General features: G+C 35.7%; 1 protein-coding gene and 1 long non-coding RNA gene across 2 annotated transcripts; one reads left to right on the forward strand and one right to left on the reverse strand.

Annotated features, from left to right (window-relative positions):
* Window positions 1-4,343: 4,343 nt before the first annotated feature.
* Window positions 4,344-4,979, reverse strand: LOC148866702 (uncharacterized). The gene has a single exon (XM_088976429.1). The coding sequence runs from the start codon at window positions 4,977-4,979 to the stop codon at window positions 4,344-4,346; it is 636 nt and encodes a 211-aa protein (XP_088832555.1).
* Window positions 4,980-13,874: 8,895 nt separating this feature from the next.
* On the forward strand, window positions 13,875-21,632 carry LOC148866703 (uncharacterized). Its single transcript, XR_016110570.1, has 4 exons — window positions 13,875-14,630; window positions 19,088-19,177; window positions 19,717-21,327; window positions 21,422-21,632. It is a non-coding gene; the product is annotated as an uncharacterized LOC148866703 (long non-coding RNA).
* The last annotated feature ends 1,168 nt before the right edge of the window (window positions 21,633-22,800 follow it).

Consider the following 22,800-nt stretch of genomic DNA (forward strand, 5'->3'; position numbering starts at 1 on the left):
GGTATGTTGGCATGCCTCTGACGGTTATCACATCTCCGAACGAGCTTGAGTGTATCTGCCTTCATCGTAAACCAATAGTAGCCTTGCATTAGAGCCTTTTGAGCGAGAACCCTACCTCCTGCGTGTCCTCCATAGAGACCCTCATGGATCTCGTGTAGCACGTGGCTTGCCTCTGAAGGATGCAAGCAATGCAGGTAGGGGTGAAGGGATAGGATATCCATCACATGGATGCCCAAATCTTGCGGAATGGACTAGGCGAATTTCAAAAATTTCTCCTATCTTTGCAGGTAATCGAATTCCCTATTTTAGAAAAATAAATTTTTCAATGATCAATCTTGAACCATTAACCAAACCAGATCTGAACCAAAAGGAGTAAGAGGGAGGATGTACCTGATACAAAGAAACAGTATCTCCCAATGGAGGTGTTCACGCCCAATGAAGGATCCAAAATCTGCTCCCATTGAAGATGGCACAGTGTAGGATAGAGTAGAATCAACAATGTTCTTCCAAAAGAACTTGACCTTCGTAAGAATCAACAGGATGGCTTGTGAATACAAATTCAATCAATCTTTTCACAAAAGACTGGTATCAAGAGCAAATTTTGATTACTCCTATAGAGAGTAGGAGGTCAAACTACTGAAGGTGGCAGCTGCAAGAAGGAGGCGGCAAGAGAGTATTCGTAGTGTACAAAATTCTTTCTTCCTGTGATTTCTGCTCTGAAGACAAGAGTTTTGGGTTGCATGTCTAAAGGTTGCCGCCCCCTCCTCCTTTTATAACCTTAAAGGGATCAACTCCTAATCTCATTAAGAGTTGGTGATCCAAATCATATTTGGATTAAAAGTCCCTTTAAGTGATAAGGGATAACCCTTATCTTATCTACAGATTAGATCAGCCATCTCCTAATCTAATTAGGAGGCTTCTACATCTAAATCTTATTTAGATTTTGGACTCTCTAAGTGGATAGGGTCTAGGCCCAATTCTATCAACTGATATATCTCAGAATTCGCCCCTTTTAATTGACTGATCAAATCAGCCCTATTCGACATGGGTTTAAGGCCCATTTAAGGTTATGTACTCACTTAGCCTTCCAAACTACTGCCTAGTTGGGCTTCCTTATATGGCGTGGGACCCAAACATTGATCTACACATCAGCCACATGGGTTAAGCTCAGCCTTTGTTACAAAGCCTAGCCAAATACATTGTTATGGACAGTGCACCCCTAAAACCCATCTTATGGGTTCTATGGGCCCAACAATTACCCTAAGTGGTCCCTGGGCCAAGCCACCTTGTAACACCCAGGGATTGTGGGCAAATGCAAGATTAGCCCATCAGGTATTATTCTCAATGGTCTTACACTTAACCTCTCAACCCATAATGATCACACACTGCCCGACAAGAGAGGACCTCTTCCTCGGCTACAAGGAACAGTGTCACACTCTCTGCTTATATGGATCCCGGGAATTAAAACCTTTTGCAAATCATTTCGAAACCATAATATATATACTTTTATAACTCATATAAAATATATTTTGCAAAACAAATCTCAACGATTGAAATCGGCTGCCGGTAGTCTTGGTTTCCATCAGTGAGAGCGCATCCCCGATCATTACCTTTGTCCGACAAAGGAGTTGATCCCATCACTATGATCACCCACTCAGATGAATTCTCAAACTGTCCCAACATACCCAGGTGTTGACCCCCACTAAGGATCTCACTAATTGGTATATCAAAGACAACCCAATCTGACACTTAGTGCAATATCATAATCGAGTCTAGGGGTCGGGTGTAATTTTCCAGTTTTGCCCATCAATCTCCAAGGTCCAGGGCAATACTGGATATCTGGTCTAGTTCAAAGATTCAATTAATCCTACACTGTATGTGCCTAGGGTCTCATCTTGGCAGTTGAGACAGGCCATCCCAACCAATTTCGTGGCACCACAGTGTCAGCCTTGTCAGGATAGGTCTCCCTAGACCGACCCTCTGGCTGTGAACATTTTAAACTAACACGAATCTCATTAAGTGTCCAATTTAAGGGTATTACATAGAAACATACCAAGGGAACATGAATCAAATATGCACTTTTATTCATTTACAATAAACTCATAAAGTACATCATCTTGATTGAAGCAAAGGGCATACAAAACTATCTAACAAGGAGAGCATGAAAGATCTCCTTTCCAGCTGCTCGCCAATAATGACGTAGCAAATTGATTGGCGCTCTACCCTCCGAGGTGCATTGTGGTCTGTTGGTGGGTTCTATGACATAGATAATCAATGAGCGGATACATCCAGCTTAGTTTTGATGCCAAAATAGGAGCGACCTCTTCTACCACCCTCTTGAATCTATGTCGTGGCAGGTCTTCAACATAGACCATTCTCATCACATTGATTGCACTATCCAGCTTCAAAAAAAGAATCGACCTCTGCACTCTCGGTGCTTGGTATTTGTTGGATATATCAGGAGTGAATGTCGGGAGGCGTTCTCTCACCATGGCCAAATAGGTCGACATGGCAAGCTCTCAGGACTCATACTGCCCATTCACCTAGTTTACAACCACTTGAGAGTTGCTATGTACCACGATGTGCTTAGCACCAACCTCCCTTGCCAAAGTCAGCCCGGGCGTCCACTTCATTGTTCGATGCTTCAAACACCAATCAGAAGAGTGTACTCTAGCTTCTCCTTGCTAAGCCCATAAAGTATCAGCCTAGCTCCGCTAAAACACTGGTTAGACGAGCCATCAATGTAGAGGATCAAGGGCTCCTCACCCCAGGCTGAGACTTCTCACACCGAGACGGGTGTTGAACTAGTTGATGCCTCTGACATACCAACAGGCTTAGCCACCCCAGGGGGTTAGCACGCAAAACGTACACTCGACAACAAAATCTATTAGGACCTGTACCATGATTGCTAGGTGCGGCTCGAATCGGATATCATACTCACTGATCTCAATTGCCCAATTCGTCAACCTTCCTGAGACCCCAGGCTTCTAAAGGATGTGCCTCAAAGGTCCATTAGTTAAAACTATGATGGTATGGATTTTAAAGTAGGGACATAACTTATGAGCTGCCAAGACTAAGACAAAGGCTAGCTTCTCTATGTCAAGGTACGTGGTCTCAGTTGCATGCAAAACTTTACTAATGTTGTAGGCAGGTCGTTGCATCCTGTTTACTTCTTTGATTAGTACCGAGCTCACTACCTTGTCACTCGTAGAGAGGTAGAGTTTCAGCTCATCTCTGGGTTCAAGTCGAGTCAACAATGGAGGTGAACTGATGTACCTTTTAAGCTCGTCGAACGTGAGTTGGCACTCATCTGTCAATTCAAAGTCCTTGTTCTCTTTTATTGTCTTAAAAAATGGTAGGCACCGCCTAGCCAACTTAGACATAAATTGGTTCAGGGCAGCAATCTAGCCTGTTAGCTTTTGTAATTCTTTTATTGACCTAGGTGGTTTCATGTCTTGGATTGTTTGGATTTTATCTTATTTGGCTTTGATGCCACGTCGGTGCACTATGTAGCCAAGGAATTTGCTCGACGTGACCCCTAAGACACACTTGTTCGGGTTGAGCTTCATGTTAATTTTTCTTAAAATTTAAAACAAATAATTTACATCTTCAACTAGAGAATTTGAAAATTGGGTCTTCACGACCATGTCATCAACATAAAACATAATTTTATTTCCAATTAATGGAGAAAAACTTTATTTACAAGTCACTAGAAAGTTGTTCCAACATTTTTCAATCCAAAGAGCATTACTTTATAACAGTATAGCCCTAAGCTCTGTTACAAAAGCAATTTTTTCTCAATCTTCTAGGCCCATCCAGATCTGGTTGTAGCCAGAGTAGGCATCCATGAAGCTCAGAAACTTGTGCCCTGAGGCCACATCTACCAAGTGCTCTATTCTAGGGAGCGCAAAACAATCCTTCAGGAAGACTTTGTTGAGGTTGGTGTAGTCAACACACATGCGCCACTTGCCATTCGCTTTTTTCATGAGCACTAGGTCAGCTACCCAACTCGGAAACTAGTCATCTTTAACAAAATTTGTTGCAAGGAGGTTCTCAATCTTCTCATCTACTACCCTCCACCTCTCTGGGATGAGGTTCCTTTTCCTTTGCTTGACTAGTCTGACTAATGGGTTCACATTAAGTTTGTGAGTGATTATTGATGGGTCTATTACAGGCATTTCTATCGTTGACCATGGAAAAACATCTAAATTTTGAAGTAATAAAACTTACCAGTTGCAACCGAAGTGGTTCTACTAGGCGAGCTCCGATTTGGACTATCTTCTCGAGCTTGATATCAGAGACTGGGACCGGGATAGTGTCCGCCATTGATTGATCTCGCTCATCTATGTTCTCGGGGGTGGCTCCAACTCGATGTTGTCTGCTAGTTTTCCTTTGTCATTTAATGCCGCGATGTTGCACTTTCGTGACTCCAACGAGTCGCCCCTTATGACCCCTACTCCATACCTCATTGGAAATTTCATTGAGAGATAGTAGGTCGACACTACCATGCAAAGTGCAAGCAAGATAGGCCAACTTAAGATCGCGTTATAGGGGAACGGGGTGGCGACCACCAGGAAGTTGTGCTCAAATTGAATCGAATTGAGGTCTAGTCCTGCTACAACTGGCACCTTGGTTTGGCCTAAGGGCCTTACCATGTCTCCGTTAAAACCGACAAAGGGCACATATGTTGGTTGCAAATCCTTTTGCTCCTGCTCGAAGGCCTCTAGGAAAATAATGTCGGCCAAGCTCTCAAATTCGACCTGAATCCACTTTACCTCGAAGTTGTTGATCACCATCTTGACAACGAGGGCGTCGTCATGTGGATACTGGATCCTGAGAGCGTTGTCCTTGGTGAAGTAGATGACTTCCTCCACACGACGGTGCTTCGACGAGTTCTCGTCCTCATGCTCGAGCTCCCAGAATGAGTTCTTCCCTGCTACTGTGGTACAACCTACCACTATGGAGCCTCTGGTGATCATGTTGATCACCCCTGCGAGTAGGCTTCTCTACTGGTGGTGGACCCCGAGGTGGCTGATCTCTATCCTAGTTCATGTTCGACTCTAGCACTTCTTTTGGTTGATTGGTAGGTCAGCTTTTGTCGTCGCGCTTGATGAACTGCTTCAAGTAGCCACAACGGATCAACTCCTCAATCTCAACCTTCAGGTTCCTGCAACTTTCTGTGTCAGGGCCAATGTCATAGTGGAAGTGAAAATATTTGTTCGAGTTGCGGTTCATAGGGTTACCTCTCATTCTGGGTGACCATCTCACGTACTCAACCATCTTAATCTGCATCAAGATTTTACTCCTTTTTGCATTTAGGGTGGTGTAGTTTCAGCTCTGGACTAGGGGAGTTCTAGATTGCTAGCCCAACCTAGAACTTGGATGTGGAGACCTGCTCCTTCTTCTCAGTGATCTGCTCTGCCTGTTGTGGGGTGGTCGGTTTCTCTTCAGCGATTTGCTCATTCGTCATTGTTTTCTGTTCCCCACATCTTCTTCTGCTTGCTTTCTCTTCCTAGACATCTCTAATTGGGATCCCAACACCTCCTCCACCCTTGTGAACTTGTCGGCCTGGTGGAGGAACTCCACCTTTATCAACTTCCCAATGCAATTCAGGGTGGAAGACATCGTTTACCACTACGATGAGCTGAATTGTGGGGTTGAGATTAAGAATTTGGAGGCACTCCAAATGTGTGGTGAACAAATCCGCAAACTTAGGGCACCTCTTGCTAGACCACGTTCAGTAGGCAGGTCACAAACTTAGGGCACCTCTTGCTAGTGGCAAAGTGTGTGGTGAACAAATCTGCAAACTGGTTGCAGCTCTTTATCGAACCTGCAACCAATCCCGAGCACCACATCCAAGTTATACCTCGAAAGATCATTGGGAAGGCCATGCATAGGCTCGCATCGTTCTCCCCATTAAGCTGCATCAGGGCCTGAAAAGTGTCAATGTGAACAACCAGATCTAATGTACCATCGTACAACTCTAGGCTCGGAGCTTTAAAGTTCTTAGGCCGTGGGCCATAACTATTACTAGTCGAAAGATGCGGGTCACCTATGGTGGTGCTGGCTACGCGACGACTCGGCTGACCTCCCCCTTTCTCTCTTCTTCCCCATTTCACACAATTGTTCCAATAATACGTTTTCCATTCATAAAATACCCTAATGCCCTAAGATATTTTCTCTCTTCACAATGTTATTTTATGCAATATCCAACAACCACCTACCAACCCCCCGCCCAAATAAAATAGACAAAAAAAATCAAACATAAAGAAATCATAAAATTTAAAATTTCTATTCATAAAAACCCAATTCCCAAATGAAAATTTTCGTTAAAACCCCTTTAAAAAAATCACATGTTCGACTTATTCAACAACAAAGAAAATAAGAAACTTGCATGATTCCTATGTTTTTTTCCATATATCCTTTTGTTATGACCAATTGCTTAGTTTCAATTCTCACTAATTACTGATGTAGTGCGATTTGGTCGCTCCCTGCAGGAAGGTAGTTAAGACGTCAGACTACTACATGGTTGGGTCGAACTGCAAGGAAGAAAGATCAGAGGTCCCGAAGTACTTTACCTGGTGTGGGCACTCTGATGCTTAAGTTAGTGTAGGAGATTGTAGAGAGTTGATTGCTTTGAAAGTAGTAACAAGTGAGAGCTAAATCATGTGTACATTGTGAGGCTGGAGGCGATGCCTTTATATAGGCTAACTGTCATGGGCCTCACGAAACATGTCCGATATCACCAGCCCGTCTAACCCAGTTCCGCACCCAAAGATGGACTCCGTGTAAGTTGACAAGGCTTATCCAGGTCCATTCTGAATCGTGATAACACTCCAAGTTTCCTAAGCTATTCATAATTCCATATCCTCTCCTAATGCATCCCAGTAGAGAGGCCCCATCTTAAATGTAAGGCGAGAATTGTCTTTGTTTTTCTCCTTCTATGCAGCGAAACAGGGGCTCCACCCCGTTGTTTTTCTAACTTATTGTATTCTCATATTATAGTTCATCCATAAATAAATTTGAAGATAGACCAGAGGCTGCACAAAGTCCATCCAATTGTTCTCTGAAATATTGCCAAAGGTAAGCAAATTTTTTTCGCAAAAACAGGGGGCATCGGCTTTCTCCTTATAAGCAGCAAAACAGGGGCAGAGCCCCTCTGTATTGCTAACGTATTATTTTCTTATCTTGCTGTTCAACAGTCCGATTAATTTGAACTGCCAGCATACCTCCACCCCATTCTTCTCTGAGAAATTCCTGAGTACTACACATGAAAATCACAACTAGCATACCTCTACCTTTTTGAAACCTTCATCTCAGGTGAGTCATTCATATATTCTCCAGCATACTTCCACCGCACTTTCTTAGGTGGAAATCACTAGGAATCATCTCCTGGTCACCTGCAAATCACTGGGAAATGGAAATAATCACCAGGTCCATGCATCGCACTGTGTTAGACCAGCTTCACCTACTATGATCGCCCATTCGAGCAAACGCTGTAGATGTAATGCGGGTAACACTGATGATTAAAATGGATCGAATCTTTGCTATGTCCATCTCATATCCGACCCATTTATGTTATTTACTATTTATAGTATTTGTTTTGTTTTAAAATTTTGTTGAAATTAAAAATTAGTTTACCATAATTACAATAAACTATTTACTTGAAAAAAAATGTTTAAATAAAATGTTTTTTTACCGTAATTAAAGTAAACTATTTAATTATAAAAACTATTTATTTATTGAAAATAATTACATTACATTTATTGCGAAAAAGTATTTTCAGTAATAAATTTATTTTCTGAAAACTGTGGCATCTCTTTTGTTAACAAATGCGCGGACCACTCAGAATTTGAAAATGAGACATTTCTTTACATCGGGTGAAGATAAACGACCACATATTGGGTTAACGGGTCGGGTCATCTCACCTACACACACGAAATGTTTCATTAATATCATACTACATTGGTTAAGTTGTGATAGCCATTAAATCGCATTGATTGTTTTAAACCTATTAAATTATTAAATCACACCGATTAGATGATTAGTTGTAATTAAATTAACATTGATCAACTTTAAATGGTGACAGATTTGATGTTAAGCTATGATCAATGTAATTATTACACATTAACCACATAAATGTAATTAAATCACATTATAATTAATTAGGATAATACAAATAATTAGGATAATACAAATAATATGTTAGGATAATACAAATAATATGTTAATTTTATTTTATTTAATATTACCAAATTATAGTTAGATTAAACATACATAGACCCAGTTAATTAAATTTCTATATCAATTTAGTTTATAATATTTAATAATTTAATTAGCTTAAAATTAATTGGTTATGTTAATTTAGATAATACATTAATCTCTAATCAATAATTAAGTGATTAAGTATCTCAGTCATTGATCTGTTAGTTTTATATTTTTCATTAATTATAGTTGTAGGGATGGCAATTTTTCTTGTAAAATTGGGGTCCTACCCCACTCCGCCTTAAGGGCGCCAATTTTCCTTGATCTTAAACGGGGATGGGGAGAGGTGGGGGTAGGGATGGGAAAAACACTTTTGCTCCAAATCAAGGATGGGTGGGGACATGGTTTGCATGTAGTTCCTCAAACCCAATGGTAAATTAGTAAAATATCCCTAAATTTAATATCGATTTTTAAAATATCTCTAAGTTTTTCTCAAACTCTTGTGATCATAAGATTCCATAATTCCATTTATTAAGTACCCCAAATTGTTATATAATCCAATTCCTAAAATACCCCAAAATTTCTATAATCTTATTTGTAAAATAACCAAAAATTAGATTATTTTTAGGTGGTTACCTCGAGACAGAAAATTGGGGGATTTTCAATACTTGACGAGGAGTGGGTGCATTGCCCTGAACCCGACCCAACATCAGGGAAAGGGCGGGGAATTTTTAAAATTCCTGGTCCCTAACAGAGTGATGGGGAGTAGGCGCCTAGCCTTGAACCCACTAGACATTGGAGACAAGGTGGGGAAAACTCAAGGATTCCCTATCCTTGACGGGGAGCGGGTTCCTTGCCCTAAACCTGCTTGACATTAGGGACAGGGTGAGGAAAAATTCAAGGATTCCTCGTCCCTCATGGGGAGTGGGTACCTTGGTCTAAACCCGACTGACACCAGGGATAGAGTGGGGATGTGGTTAAGTGTCCTGACTACGGGGTGGGAACAAGGAGGGGGTGCTCCGCCCCAAACCAGTGCCATTGCTATTCCTATATATTTGTTAATTTTCAGTGAAATTAATAAAAATGTTAGCCTTTGTAATTATTTTTATTTATTTAAAGACAACCAAAAATTTATTTAGAAATAATAAAAATAATAACAGATATTAAAATTATGAAAAAAATAATTAAATTTTAAAATTTTATTAAAAATATTTATTCATATTAAATAAACACATGCAATTATCAATTTTTTAAATATTAACAATAACTTTGAATATTTTTAGTTAATTAACAACAAATTTTGATTATTAATTTGTCAATTAATTAAATAAAAGTAAATAAAATTATCAACCTTTTAGATTTTCATGTGCACTGCACGAGTCCCCACTAGTATACATACTAAAGTAGAATGATGACACATCATGGCTTGAGTTTTCTCCATTACCCCTACGTAAAACTCTCAACCCCTCCCATTTTAGCCTTCCTTTCTCCCTCATGAAGCCACCTCATCACTCCCTTCTCCCTCTTTCATAATGACACCTCATCATGCCTAGTCCACCCATCTTTCTAAAATCCCTTTCTAAAATCTCTCTCTACCACAATCTAATATAATCTAGCCAAGTGGAACCACTATACCCCACTTTATCCTAAATTATCTCGAATTCCTATTTATCCCGTAAATTATCTTTAATTCCTATTTATCCTCTCCCCCACTTTTCATTTATATCTATAAAAAGAAAGTTTGAATTAAAAATTTTAAGAATTATTTAATTAATATAAAAAAATTATGTAATAACTTTAAAATATTTATTAAAAACACAAAAATATATCATAGGTTTAATAATATTCATATTATCAATAACTTTATTCTTTTATGAAATTCATAACGAAATTGTGTACTAACAATATAAAATTTTACAAATTATTCAATTAAATTATTATTCAAACAATAAAATTAAAAAATATTATTTGAAAATTTTCAATAACGAAATATTATAAATAACAAAATATTAAAAATATTAGATACAAAAATATTTAATATTATGTGATAACTTTAAAAGAAAGAAAATTTAAATAATAGAAAATTTTAAATAACGAAATTATGTAATAAATTTTAAATAGTTAAAATAACTAAAAAACAAAGTAAAGAAATTTTAAATATTTAAAATAACTAAATTATGTATCAAACTTAAAAAATGTATTAAAATTAAAAAATCGTTATAATATATTTTAAATATTTGAATTAATAAAAATTTTATATTTTACAAAATTCATAACAAAAGTATGTAATAATAGTATAACTTATAATTTTATGGGTTATTAAATTCAAAAATTAATAACATTGAGATAACTAAATAGTGATATTATTTAAATAGATGAATAAGATTGTATATAACTAATTTTAAACATTTTATATATTAAAATATTAACAAATAAAACATATTTTGAATATTATTTAAAAACTAATAAAATAGATTAAATAAAGAAATTATGTAATGACCTTAAACAATTTATCAAAAACACAAAATAATTATTATATATTTAATAATATTTGATAATAAGAATATAAATATAAATAATTTATTTTTTTTAAATATTATTGAAATACTGAAAATAGATTAAATAATTTAGAGGTATTGAATCTTTCAAATAACAAAAAATAGGTAATAACTTTCAAAAAAAATGTTTTTAGTAGATATTAAAAATAGAATAATTATTGAAATTGTTAATGTACTAATAGTAAAAACATTATTTAACTTATATCAATCAATAATTCTAGAAAATAACTTTTAGAAAATTAATATTTATTCATAATAATTTTAAAATATTAATCTATATTTATTATATATTTATATATACTAAAAATTATATTTATTGTATTTTTGTGATAAATATATTTTCAATATTTATTTGTAAATCTATTTTTCTTTTGTTATTTAATAAATTTACAATCTATATACTAAAGTAAAATGTGCCACGTCACATCTTGAGCTTTCTCCATTACCTCAACGGAGAAGTCTCGGCCCCTCTTAGTTTAGCCTTTCTTACTCCCTCATGAAGCCACCTCGCCACTCCTTTTTCCCTCTTCATAATGAATTATTTGATTTATTTAATTTATTATCAGTATTAATGAACGTTATTTTGTGATATTTCTTTAATTATTTAATTTATTTCATTCATTAACAGTATTGACAATACATTATTTGATAGTATTTATTAAGTAACTATGGTATTTATTTAATTAAATATCATAATTAATAAAAAATAATATTATAGAAAATGCATCCAATATTGTTAAATAATTAAATAAATACCATAATTAATTACTAATTAATTATACCAAAATACCATTAATTAGTTAATAAGTTAATAGTACTTTCATAAAAATTATTTATTAAATAAATAAATAAATAAATACCACAATTAATAACAAAAATATCATTAAAAATATCATAATTAATTATGGTATTTATTTATTTATTTTAGGTATTTTGGTAAATTTTGGTAAGCTTAAGGGGGTATTTTAGTCAATTTGGGCCTAAGGAGGTCAAAACAAAATTCTAATCTAACGTGGGTATTTTGGGTTAATAAAATGAAGGGTGAAGATGGATTTTAGTATATATACAATGGTTTTGCGTATACGGGCCAATGAGATTGGACAAAATATAATCTTTTTATATGGAGGGCAAACAAGGGTATTTTTGGCTAAAATTTTAATAGAGCATGGTTTTTAGGCATTTTGAATCGATTGGTGGGGTCAAATTGGCATAAATAGGCTTGGATTCGGCAGATCTAGAGGGGTAGTGATTCAGTTAATTTATTAACTTTGAAACATAATCTTAGTGTGATTGAGGGGAAAATGAGAGAATTTTTTGTTGAAATCAGGTAGAGTGGTGTTTTTGAGCATTATGGGTTGATTATTTGGGTCAAATTAGCCCAATTATGCTCAGATTGGGTAGATTTGGGAAGGACTTGATCCATTCAATGCAAAGCTTTGAAACAAAATATTAGTGTAATGGAGGGGCAAATAAATGTATTTTGGGCTGAATTTTTATGGGTAGGGTTTTTTGGGTGTCTAGGATCTTATGTAAACATCTAATTGATTTTTGAGGGACAAAATCATGAAAATTTGGGTCAACGAGAGCATTGAAATGGAACATTTGTTCGATGATAGAACAAATGGGGAATTTTAGGTTAAAAATTTTATAGGTAGATGTTTTTGGTGTGTCTAGGGTTCAATTGTATGGTCTAATTGATTTAGAGGTGTTAAGACCAAGGAGATTTGGGTCATGGGTGCTTTAGGCTAACAGAAGGGATCAAAAGATAACATTTTTTTTGGTAGAATAAACGAAGAGGAAACTTGGGTTGAAATTTTAGGGGTAGATATTTTATGAGGTCCTAGGTATGATAATAGTGTTAGGGTATTTTCAAGTACTACGAAATGATCAAAATGGTATGATCAGGTGTTTGGGGTAAATTAGGGTTTCAATAGCAAATTGAACAAAAATTAAATGCTGATAGTGGGGTTTCTAATGGTATTAGTCTCTTGAATTAGGGTTGTTCATAAGAAGGCCCAACCCGACCAAACCGACCAACCCGGACCGACCCAACCTGAGTAGACCGGGTTTTTATCAGAACGGGTTGGTTTCGGGATGTGCAAATTCCTAAACCGATGATTCGGATCGGTTTCGGTTTTCACACAAGAAAACCAAAATCGACCCGAACTAAACCGACTTAGTTCCTAGTTCAAACATGAAGTTCTAAAGCCCATTAGGCCACCTAGTTTTTGAATGGTTGCAACTTTGGATTAGTGAATAGTGATTAATGAATAACTTTTGTGATTAACTTTTCATTTAAATTTTATCATAGGAGATGGCTGAAATGATGTTTAATTTATGATTGTTTTTAAAATTAGCAAGATTTTATCACAGGGATGAACTTAGAACCGAAACCGACTCAAACCGACCAGGTCGATTTTTCTTAACACTGGGTCGGTTTCGATTTCTATGTTAGGTAACCCGACCAGGTCGGGTCGGTTGAAAAAACCATAGTAAACCAACTCAACCCGACCTGTGAACAGCCCTATCTTGAATCATTTGATGGGGTTTGATTGGTCTATAAATGGTACGATCAAGGGTATTTAAGAAATGAATATTTTAATCAATAAAATAGCCCAAATTAAAATATTAATGTGATGAAAGATTTAATGGAGATATGTGTGATAAAATTTTGTAGTAAGGTATTCATAATTATGTAGGGTTATAAGTCCATTAATTCTAATTTGCAATTTGATTAAAAACCGTATGCATCGCATAGGCTCCGAGTAATAGTATCTAAAAATTCAAAAACACAAACGAAAAGACTATTTTTTTTTTTTGGAATTTTAAGAGGATAAGACCTCAAGAAGATAAATAAATAAAAAAAAAGATAATCATAAAACCAAGATTTTTTAAAAGAATAAGCTTCCATAAATATCACGTGTCCCTTTGATGTAAAAGACGAAGATAAAATAGTGTAGTACAGAAGATAAATAAAAAAAGATGAATCATAAACCAGGAATTTTTGACAGTTGACAACCGTTAAAAACCTGAAAAACCCTTTATTTTTCTTTAAATTTTCAAAATATAACATTTCTTCGTAAGGAAACCGAGCAATCTAACCAATCTCCACCAAAATCTGCCCTAACAAGTCACAACTCCAGATCCGAAATCCCAAAATCAGATCCGCCCAAATCTGCTGCTACTTCTGCTTAACTTTTTTGGTAGAAGCTTCCGAGACAATACGTCTCTCTACTGGAGTCCCAAAACCAGATCTGCCTATCTCACGTTTCTATTCTTTCTATCTGTCTGTCTATCTTTCTTGGAAGGAACAGAACGGCATCGGAGATGATGGCGATGATGAGGTGGGGTACATGGGCGGAGCGTAATTATTCTCTTTGAAAAAGACAGGAACAAGGAAGCCCCTTTCCGTTGCTGACGTATTTGTTCTGTTCTTTTCCTCCGAAAACACAGAAATACAGAAATGACGTCCAAAGACAGCGTTCCGCCAAACCTGGAATTGCTCTTGCAGTAGATTTCAGCGGCACTCAGATAGCAGCGCAATCTGCTGCTGCCCCTAGAAAGAAGCAAAATTTTAAGAATTTGGATTATGAGTTTGCCCCCAAGATAGCAGCATCATCTGCTGCTGCTGCTCCAAGGCCATCCTTTGGTGGCCGGAATTCCCCCGCTGATTGGACAGAACATGCGACCTTTGTTTTACTAGATGCTTGGGGGATCGATTTCTTCAGCTGGGGGAGAAAGAGTCGTTGATCTGATGAATGGCGTGAAGTTGCAAATGAGATCTCAATGTCTCAATCGTTTGGATACATTGAAGAAGAAATATAGAAAAGGAGAAGATGAATTTAGCTGAGACCGGCAATACAACTGGTAAATAGGTTTATTTTAAGAAAATGAACATGCTCAACTGGTAAATAGGTTTATTTTAAGAAAATGGATATGCTCATGATTAGGGGTGTCAGTTGAACTTTCGTCCAATCCGGTACAGTCCAATGTGAGTACATTATAAATGGAAATGGACTAAGGTCTAATCCAATCAAATGAATATTTTGGACTAATTTGAACTTGTTCAATTCAATGTTTGGATTGTCCAATCTGTTCAGATTCATTTTGATTTAGATTGGCTTTACCCAATCCAATCCAATATAAAGTTGTTATGGATGGACCAAGTCCAATCTAATAAATGTTTTTGAACAGATTAATCTAATTCAATATGTCTTGTTAGTTCCATCCAAATTAGTTTTGGATTGAATACCGGTCTATTGACACCCCAAAGTTTATTTGAGTTTTGGATTAGTCCGCCCATTCCATTCAACCTGGATTGTCATGTGGATCGGATTAACCCCAAAGTTTATTTGAGTCGTGCCAATTGATTGGAGATGAAACATAGCCCTGGCAATTCAGAATCGAATATAAAAGGGTAATTTTGAAATTAAAAAAATTATATCACCCACGTGACATCATATGTACACGGATTTTAGGGAGGATTTTGTGAATCGTAAAAAATATCCAGGGTACTTTAAATAATAGGATAAGTTTCTATCATTTGCTAAATTATAAGGGTAGTTTAAATATTTAACCCTAATTTTTTTCTTATTTCTGCTTAAAAGTATACAATTTAAATTTATTATAAAAATGAATATGGATATGCAGCTAATTCTCCAATTTTCATTTAGGCAAAATTTACAAAAACAATCAAAATGCAATCAAACTGAGAACATATTCTGATTTCCCCATAAATAAAGAAGATTTGATTTTTTTTGGTGGAAATCTAAAAAAAATCACAACAGATTCTGATTTCCTTTAAAAAAAAAACAATAATGAATCCATCTATCTTTCTGAACCAGTCATTTTAATTTTTCTGTTAGAGAAAACGGTTTATGGATCTGACAGGGGAGGTTTAAATTCAATAGGAAAAATAGGAAAAATGAGGAAATGTTTCAAAAATCTTTTACCATTTATTGGTTTAGTGTCAAACAAAAATGAAAAATCAAAATTGAAAGTATGGAACTAATGCCACTGATTATTTACCTTTAAAACCGCATCCACCTCCTATAAGCACACAATTGAAAAGTTGTACATTTACTTACTAACCCTCTTCGAATCACTATAGAGAAATAATGCAGATGAAGAAAAAAAAAAAGAAAAGAAAAAACTGAAGAAAACAATGGACATGTTATATTGTCAGATGAGAATTCCAGCCACCAAAGTTTTGTGTTTTACTGTCGAGGGTTTTAGTGTTTTACTGTTTTTTAAGTTTTTATATTTTAAAAATGAATACTAATTATTATAATTATATAATATATAATTAGATTGATGTATGCCCTTAACTCCAATCAGATTGATGGACTTATGACATTTATTGTAAATGAATAAAGTGCATATTTGATTCATGTTATTGTGGTGTGTTTCTGTGTAAACTGGACACATAATGAGACTCATGTTAGTTTAGAATGTTGTTGCTGGATAAGTCTGAGGAGATTTATCTTGCTAAGGCTGACATTGATGTGCTGCCAAGTGTTGGGGTGGCCTATTTCAACTACCAGGATGAGACCTGAAGCACATGTAGTGTAGGTTTACTTGAAACCATAAACCGGACCAGATTTCCAGTATTGCCCTGGACCTTGGAGATTAGTGGGCAAAACTGGAAAGTTACACCAGACCCCTACACTCGATTATGATATTGCACTAGGTGTCGGATTGGGCTGTCTTTGATATGCCAATTAGTGAGATCCTTAGCGGGGGTCAAAACTTGGGTATGTTGGGATAGTCTGAGAATTCATCTGAGTGGATGATCATAGGGACAGGATCAGCCCTTTTATCGGACAAAGGTAATGATCGATGATCCACTCTCTCTTATGAAAACCAAGACCGCGGGTAGCCGATTTCAATCGTTGAGATTTGTTTTGCAAAATATATTTTATATAAAAGTATATATATATATATATATATATATATATATATATATATATATATATATATATATATATATATATATATATATATAAGTTACGATTTCAAAATGTTTGCAAAAGGTTTTAATTCTCGGGATCCATGTGAGTAGAGAGTGCAACACTGTTCCTTGCAGTCGAGAGAGAGGTCCTCTCTTGTCGAGTAGTGTATGATCATTATGGGCAGAGAGGTTAACTGTAAGACCATTGAGGGTAATACCTGATGGGCTAATCTTGCATATGCCCACAATCCCTGGGTGTTACAAGGTGGCTTGGCCCAGTGACCACTTAGTATAAGTGTTGGGCTCATTGAGTCCATGTGATGGGCTCAAGGGGTTCACTGGGCTTTCCAGTGAATTCGGCTAGGTCTTGTAACAAATGCTGTGCTGAACCCTTGTGGTTGATGTGTAGATCAATGCTTGGGTCCCACGCCATACAAGGATGCCCAACTGGGCAGTAGTTTGGAAGGCTAAGTGAGTACATACTTTTAATGGCCATAAAGCCCATTTCAAACTGGGCTGATTTGATCAGTTAAAGAGGGGGCGAATCTAAGATTGGATTAGTAGATAAGATAGGGTCTTACCCTATCCACTCAGAGAGTCCAAATCTGAGTACAAATTCAGATATGGAAACCTCTTAATCAAATTAGGAGAGGGCTGATCTAATCTGCAGATAAGATAAGGGTATATCATTGTCTCTTAAATTGAATTCAGATCTAAATATGATTTGGATCAGCAACTCCTAATGGGATTAGGAGTTGATCCCTTTAACATTATAAAAAGAGAAGGGGGTGGTAGCTTTAGAACATCATCACATTCGAACATCAGAGAGAGGACATAGCCCCAGTGAGACTGAGTTGTTTTCTCCTTGCCGCCTCCTTCCTGCCGCCGCCATTACTGCCAGTTCGATCTCCTCTTTCTAGCAGGAACGATCAAGATCGGATCTTGATATTAGCCTTCGGAGAAAGGCTGGTCTGAAGTTGTGTTCACAACCCCAGTGAATTCTTGTGAAGGTTTGTTCTTTTGGAAAAACACTGTTGATTCTGCTCCATCATACACAGCGCCATCTTCGGTGGGAGCAGTCTTTGGTTCCTACCTTGGGCATGAACAACTCCATTGGGAGACACTGCTTCTCTGTATCAAGTATATCCCTCTCCTGTTTCTGGTTTCAGATCTGGTTTGGTTTATGGTTCAAGATTGATCCTTGAAAATGCAAATTTTCTAAAACAGAGAATGTGATTCCCAGATGAGGGGAGAGGAAATTTTTGAAATTTCGCCCAACCAATCTACAGGGTTCGGCCATCCATATGATGGATCTCTAATCCCTTAATCTTTGACAAAGAGAAGAGAGAACTCTATCTCTAAACGTGGTTGTTGTAGCCCGTAGTTGCCATAAGAACCCTAGCTTCGTGCCTTCTCAAGTGATAGAGAAGAGATACTAAAAGAAAAGGTTTGGTTCTTTAATCTTCCATCAACCTTTGTCTATCGTCGCCGACCACCGTCACCATCACCCGTCGGACTCTCTCTCGTCGCCAACCTCAACTCACACAATGGTCATCTCTCTCTCTCTCTCTCTCTCTCTCTCTCTCTCTCTCTCTCTCTCTCTCTCTCTCTGTCTTAGACTCTTAGTCTTTCTCTCAACTTTGATTGATTTCCATTATATTTTAGAATCTAGAAAATAAATTCTAATATAGTTCAGACTTCAAAAAGAATGCCTAGAATGTAGTATTCAAATCACTATGAGCCAAACCCAAATGAAATGCTCAAATGCAGTATGAGGCTATGAGCCAAACCCAAATAAAATGAAACCCAAATGAATAATCACCCTTCAAATCTCCCTAAAATGTAGTATGAGAGCGGAACCCTGAAATGCAGTATGGGTCAAACTCAAATGAATGTGTTTTTGTTTCTTCTAATGAATGTGTTATTTCTCATAACATTTTTCTTATCACCTCATAGCCAAGCTAGGGTTAATGATTTCACATTCAGCATGTAGCCAATGCATCTATGAATCCTAACTTATATGTTAAAGATTGCAATAACCATTTGGAAATGATCCATCAAAGCTTCAACCTCTCTATCTTTGTTGTATTGTTGGGGATAAGCCGGTACCGGTAGTGGCTTATCAATAGCATGCCTCAATGCATCTCTCTTTTTCCTTTCTTCATTAAGCTTATGTTTGTGTTTTTGCATTTGATATTTTGATATAAGTTGGTAGTGATATTCAATAATTGAAGGTCAACATATTCAGATATACTTATTAGTTAATTCATGTTTGGTGTTTTTTTTTTAGATTTATAATTGATGGGATTTTTTGTCTTTTAATTTTTTTTCCAATTTTAAAATATGGAAACTTAAGATGAAAGTTCTAAATCAGGGACACCTATTGGGAGCAATCAATCTGCAATTGGAGATCAACTTGAACACTCTCAAACTCCAGCTTTATCAACTCCAATTGGTTCTCCATGTGAGTCATCCGTTCAAAATTCTAATGAAATTTTGGTTGATGATTCAGACTCACCTAATCAAGCCCCCGACCCCGATGCTAATGTTGGTGTAAAAAAGAAATAAACAAATGTTGTTTGGAATCATTTCAAAAAGATAAAAATAAATGGGGAGGATAAGGCTAAGTGTAATTATTATCATAAAAAGCTTGGAGGCAATAATAAAAATGGGACAACTCATTTGCATGACCAATATAAGACTGTCCAAGAAGGTGTTATGAAGGTATAAGGCAACATGTTCTAGTAAAAGAACAGAGAATGGCTAGTGGGAAAGTTTGTGTTAATAATTATCAGGTTGATCAAGATGCTTTAAGGAAATACCTACCCAGCATGATAATTTTATATAAATACCCACTTTCAATGGTTGAACATTTTGGATTTAGGAAATACACAACTGATCTTCAACCTCTGTTTTAAGGTTCCTTCTCAGAATACTATCAAAAGTGATATATTGAAGATATATGACTATGGAAAATAAAAAACATTGCACTTTTTGGAGCAGAATCCTAGTATGGTTGCAATAACTACTAATATGTGGATAGCTAACAACCAAAAGAAAGGCTTTATGGCTATCACGACGCATTTCATTGATGATAGCTAAGAGATGCAAAGTCGGATTATGAGGTATTTAGTTTTCAATATGTTTCTTTAAAATTTAATTTTCTTAGTACATTGTTAAAGGTTTTTTTTTGTATTATTAGTAATTTGATTTTAAAATAAATATTTGATATTTGCTCTTACTAGTAAATCAATGTTGCATTTTTAGGTTTGTTTATGTGCCTTGTCCACACACTTCGGAAGCACTTTCTAATGTTTTAATGGATTGCATGATGGATTGGAATATTGATAAGAAGTTGTCGATAATGACAGTTGATAATTGCTCTATTAATGTTTCCCTCGTTGAGATTATCTTTAAAAAGCTTAACACTAGTGCACTTATGTTATATGGAAAATTGTTTCACATGCGTTGTTATGCTCATATTCTCAACATGATTGTCCAATATGGTTTGGGGATCATTGGAGAAGGTATAGAAAGGGTTAGAAATAGTTTGGCTTTTTGGGTAACATCACCCAAAAAAGAGCAAGCTTTTAGAGAAGCAGCACATTAGTTGCAAAGATCAAGTTCGAAAAAAAATGGTTCTGGATTATAAGACCCAATGGAACTCAACATACTTGATGCTTAGTGTTGTTTTAATTTATAAAGATGTGTTTCATCGGTTGAAACAACGAAAGCCTTTGTATAAATGTTTGACAACTAATAAGGATTGAGATTTAGCTAAAGAGATTTGAAAGAGGTTGCAAGTATTTTATAATGTTGTTGGAATATTTTTTGGGATTAAATATCCAACGACAAATAAGTTATTTCCATTGATTTGTGATATTAAACTTTCATTATCTTAGTGGCTCTCATGTTGTAATGAGATCATTAGAATAATGGCATCAAGTACATTGGCTAAATTTGATAAGTATTGGTGCATCATTCATGGAGTAATGGTTGTAGCATATATTTTCGATCCAAATTTCAAGTTGAAGCTATTAGAGTATTTTTTTTCCTAAAACTTTATGGAAGTTTTGCTTCAAATGAAATTATGAGGATTTATCAACTTGGTTGTGAATGATTCTATAGATTCCAATTTTCTTTGTGGATATGATTCATTTATTAATGATTCTGATGTTATGACAATGAAATCTGAATTCGATCATTATTTAGAGGAGAAAGTTTTGCTAAGAGATCCAAATTTTGATATATTGGCTTGGTGGAAGTCCAATGGATTCAAATATCCAACATTGGAGAAGATTGCGAGGGACATTTTAGCTATTCCTATTTCAACTATGGCTTCTAAGTCTGCTTTTAGTACCGATAGTAGATTGGTGAGTCATCATCGTAGTAAACTTCATGTTGAAACTTTGGAAGTGTTAATGTGTGCCTAAAACTGGTTATTGAAGCAAGTACAAGGTATTGGAATTAATATTATAAACCATTAGTTTTCTTTGATTTATATATAATTTATTGCCTTTAATTTTATTTTATTGTCTTTTCTTTTTAGGTGTTCATTCGAAAGCTACAGATGCATATTACCGCACAATTGAATATGATTCTGATGTTGAAAAGGTAATAAATATGTTTCTTAATTTGATTATTGATGTTCATGAATTTTGTGATCCTTATTTATATTTGTAATTAATAATTACTTTAATTTTTGCAGGAAAGTGTCTTGACAAGTCAATCTCAATCAAGCTAGACTACTTGAATGTTTAATGATGCCATGATAAACCATGAATGGGTTGTTTTGAAGTTAAACTATTTTTTCTTTAGTACATTTTACTTGGTATTGAATGTTGGACAAATTTTAATTTCAATGTTGGTGGTGTTGAATCTCTCTCTCTTCATTAACACATTAACACCATTTGTAGATTGGTCAATTGGTCTTTTTTTCCTATTTTTTTCATGGTTGGTATATTCAAATTTCAGAAACCAAACTATTGTTCAGCATTCTCTTTGTTCCTCTTGTCAGGTAATCACCACCCTTGTATTCTATCTTTATTTCAGTGTAAGAGGAAATTTGTGGTTTGGATGTAGTTTTGCAACTCAAACAGGTTGGAATTTGTTAGTTGTCACTGCTCAAAGCGAAGGTATTATTCCTTATATACTTACCATCCTCTTGTTTTTGACTCGTATGCATGTGTAAGATCGATTAATGTTGCTAAAAATGTTCTGGTAGTGATTTTCTTCTTGAATTGTTTAATTTCCCATGCTGCCATTTAATTTCTTCATAGAGTTTTCCTTGAAGCTCTCTGTTTGAGATTTCTATGGGTCGTCTTAGGAAATGGCAATTAATTGTAGTTTGTTATTCTCTGGTTCATGTAGCTGTTTTGATTACTATATTTTGTGGCTTTTCACTTTTTGCCTATCGTAATGATGGTTTTTCCTATTCCTATTATTTCACTACTTCATCTCCTTTCCGTGGTGGTTGGAAGTTGAGGATAAAGGAAGCAATCAAAGTTCTTGCTGTAAGTAGCAAGCTAGCAGATATACCTTAAGATGATTTGATAATTTCTTATGGAGAAAATACAGACAAAAGCCCATTAAAGGATCTCCATATCCAAGGTATGTCAGTATTTCTCATTAGTCCTCCCTTAATTGAATTCTTCTATGACAAAAGGGATTGTTGGGTGTAGCATTTTGTTGCCATTTCATAAGCATATACCTTAGTTAACATCAACCAAAGGAATTTACATGTCATCCAGGACAAGGAAAGACGATCCTCTCTACTCTTATATGCTTCCTATCTTTTAGATTTTCATATATAAAGTTGGGTATCTTCAATTGTTATATATTATGTGTCATCCACCAAATGGATGCATGGAAGATTTGATCATGGAATATATAAGTTTGGTTGACAAAGAAACTATTAATAATTTATATTTCTGCTTCTTATATATATAATGGTAAGATTCCAGAGTGAGGCCTACAAGTTGATATCCCCAACATTCAATGTTTAAGGTCTACTTTGGAAAGTTAAATATTCTTTAGTTAGCCTTGTTTCTAATGTATCTCACTGGTTAATGGATCATTGACGGATGC

The sequence above is a fragment of the Nelumbo lutea genome, chromosome 3 (assembly GCF_056320005.1).
Source record: "Nelumbo lutea isolate HS-2025 chromosome 3, American lotus-T2T, whole genome shotgun sequence".
Classification (NCBI taxonomy): domain Eukaryota; kingdom Viridiplantae; phylum Streptophyta; class Magnoliopsida; order Proteales; family Nelumbonaceae; genus Nelumbo; species Nelumbo lutea.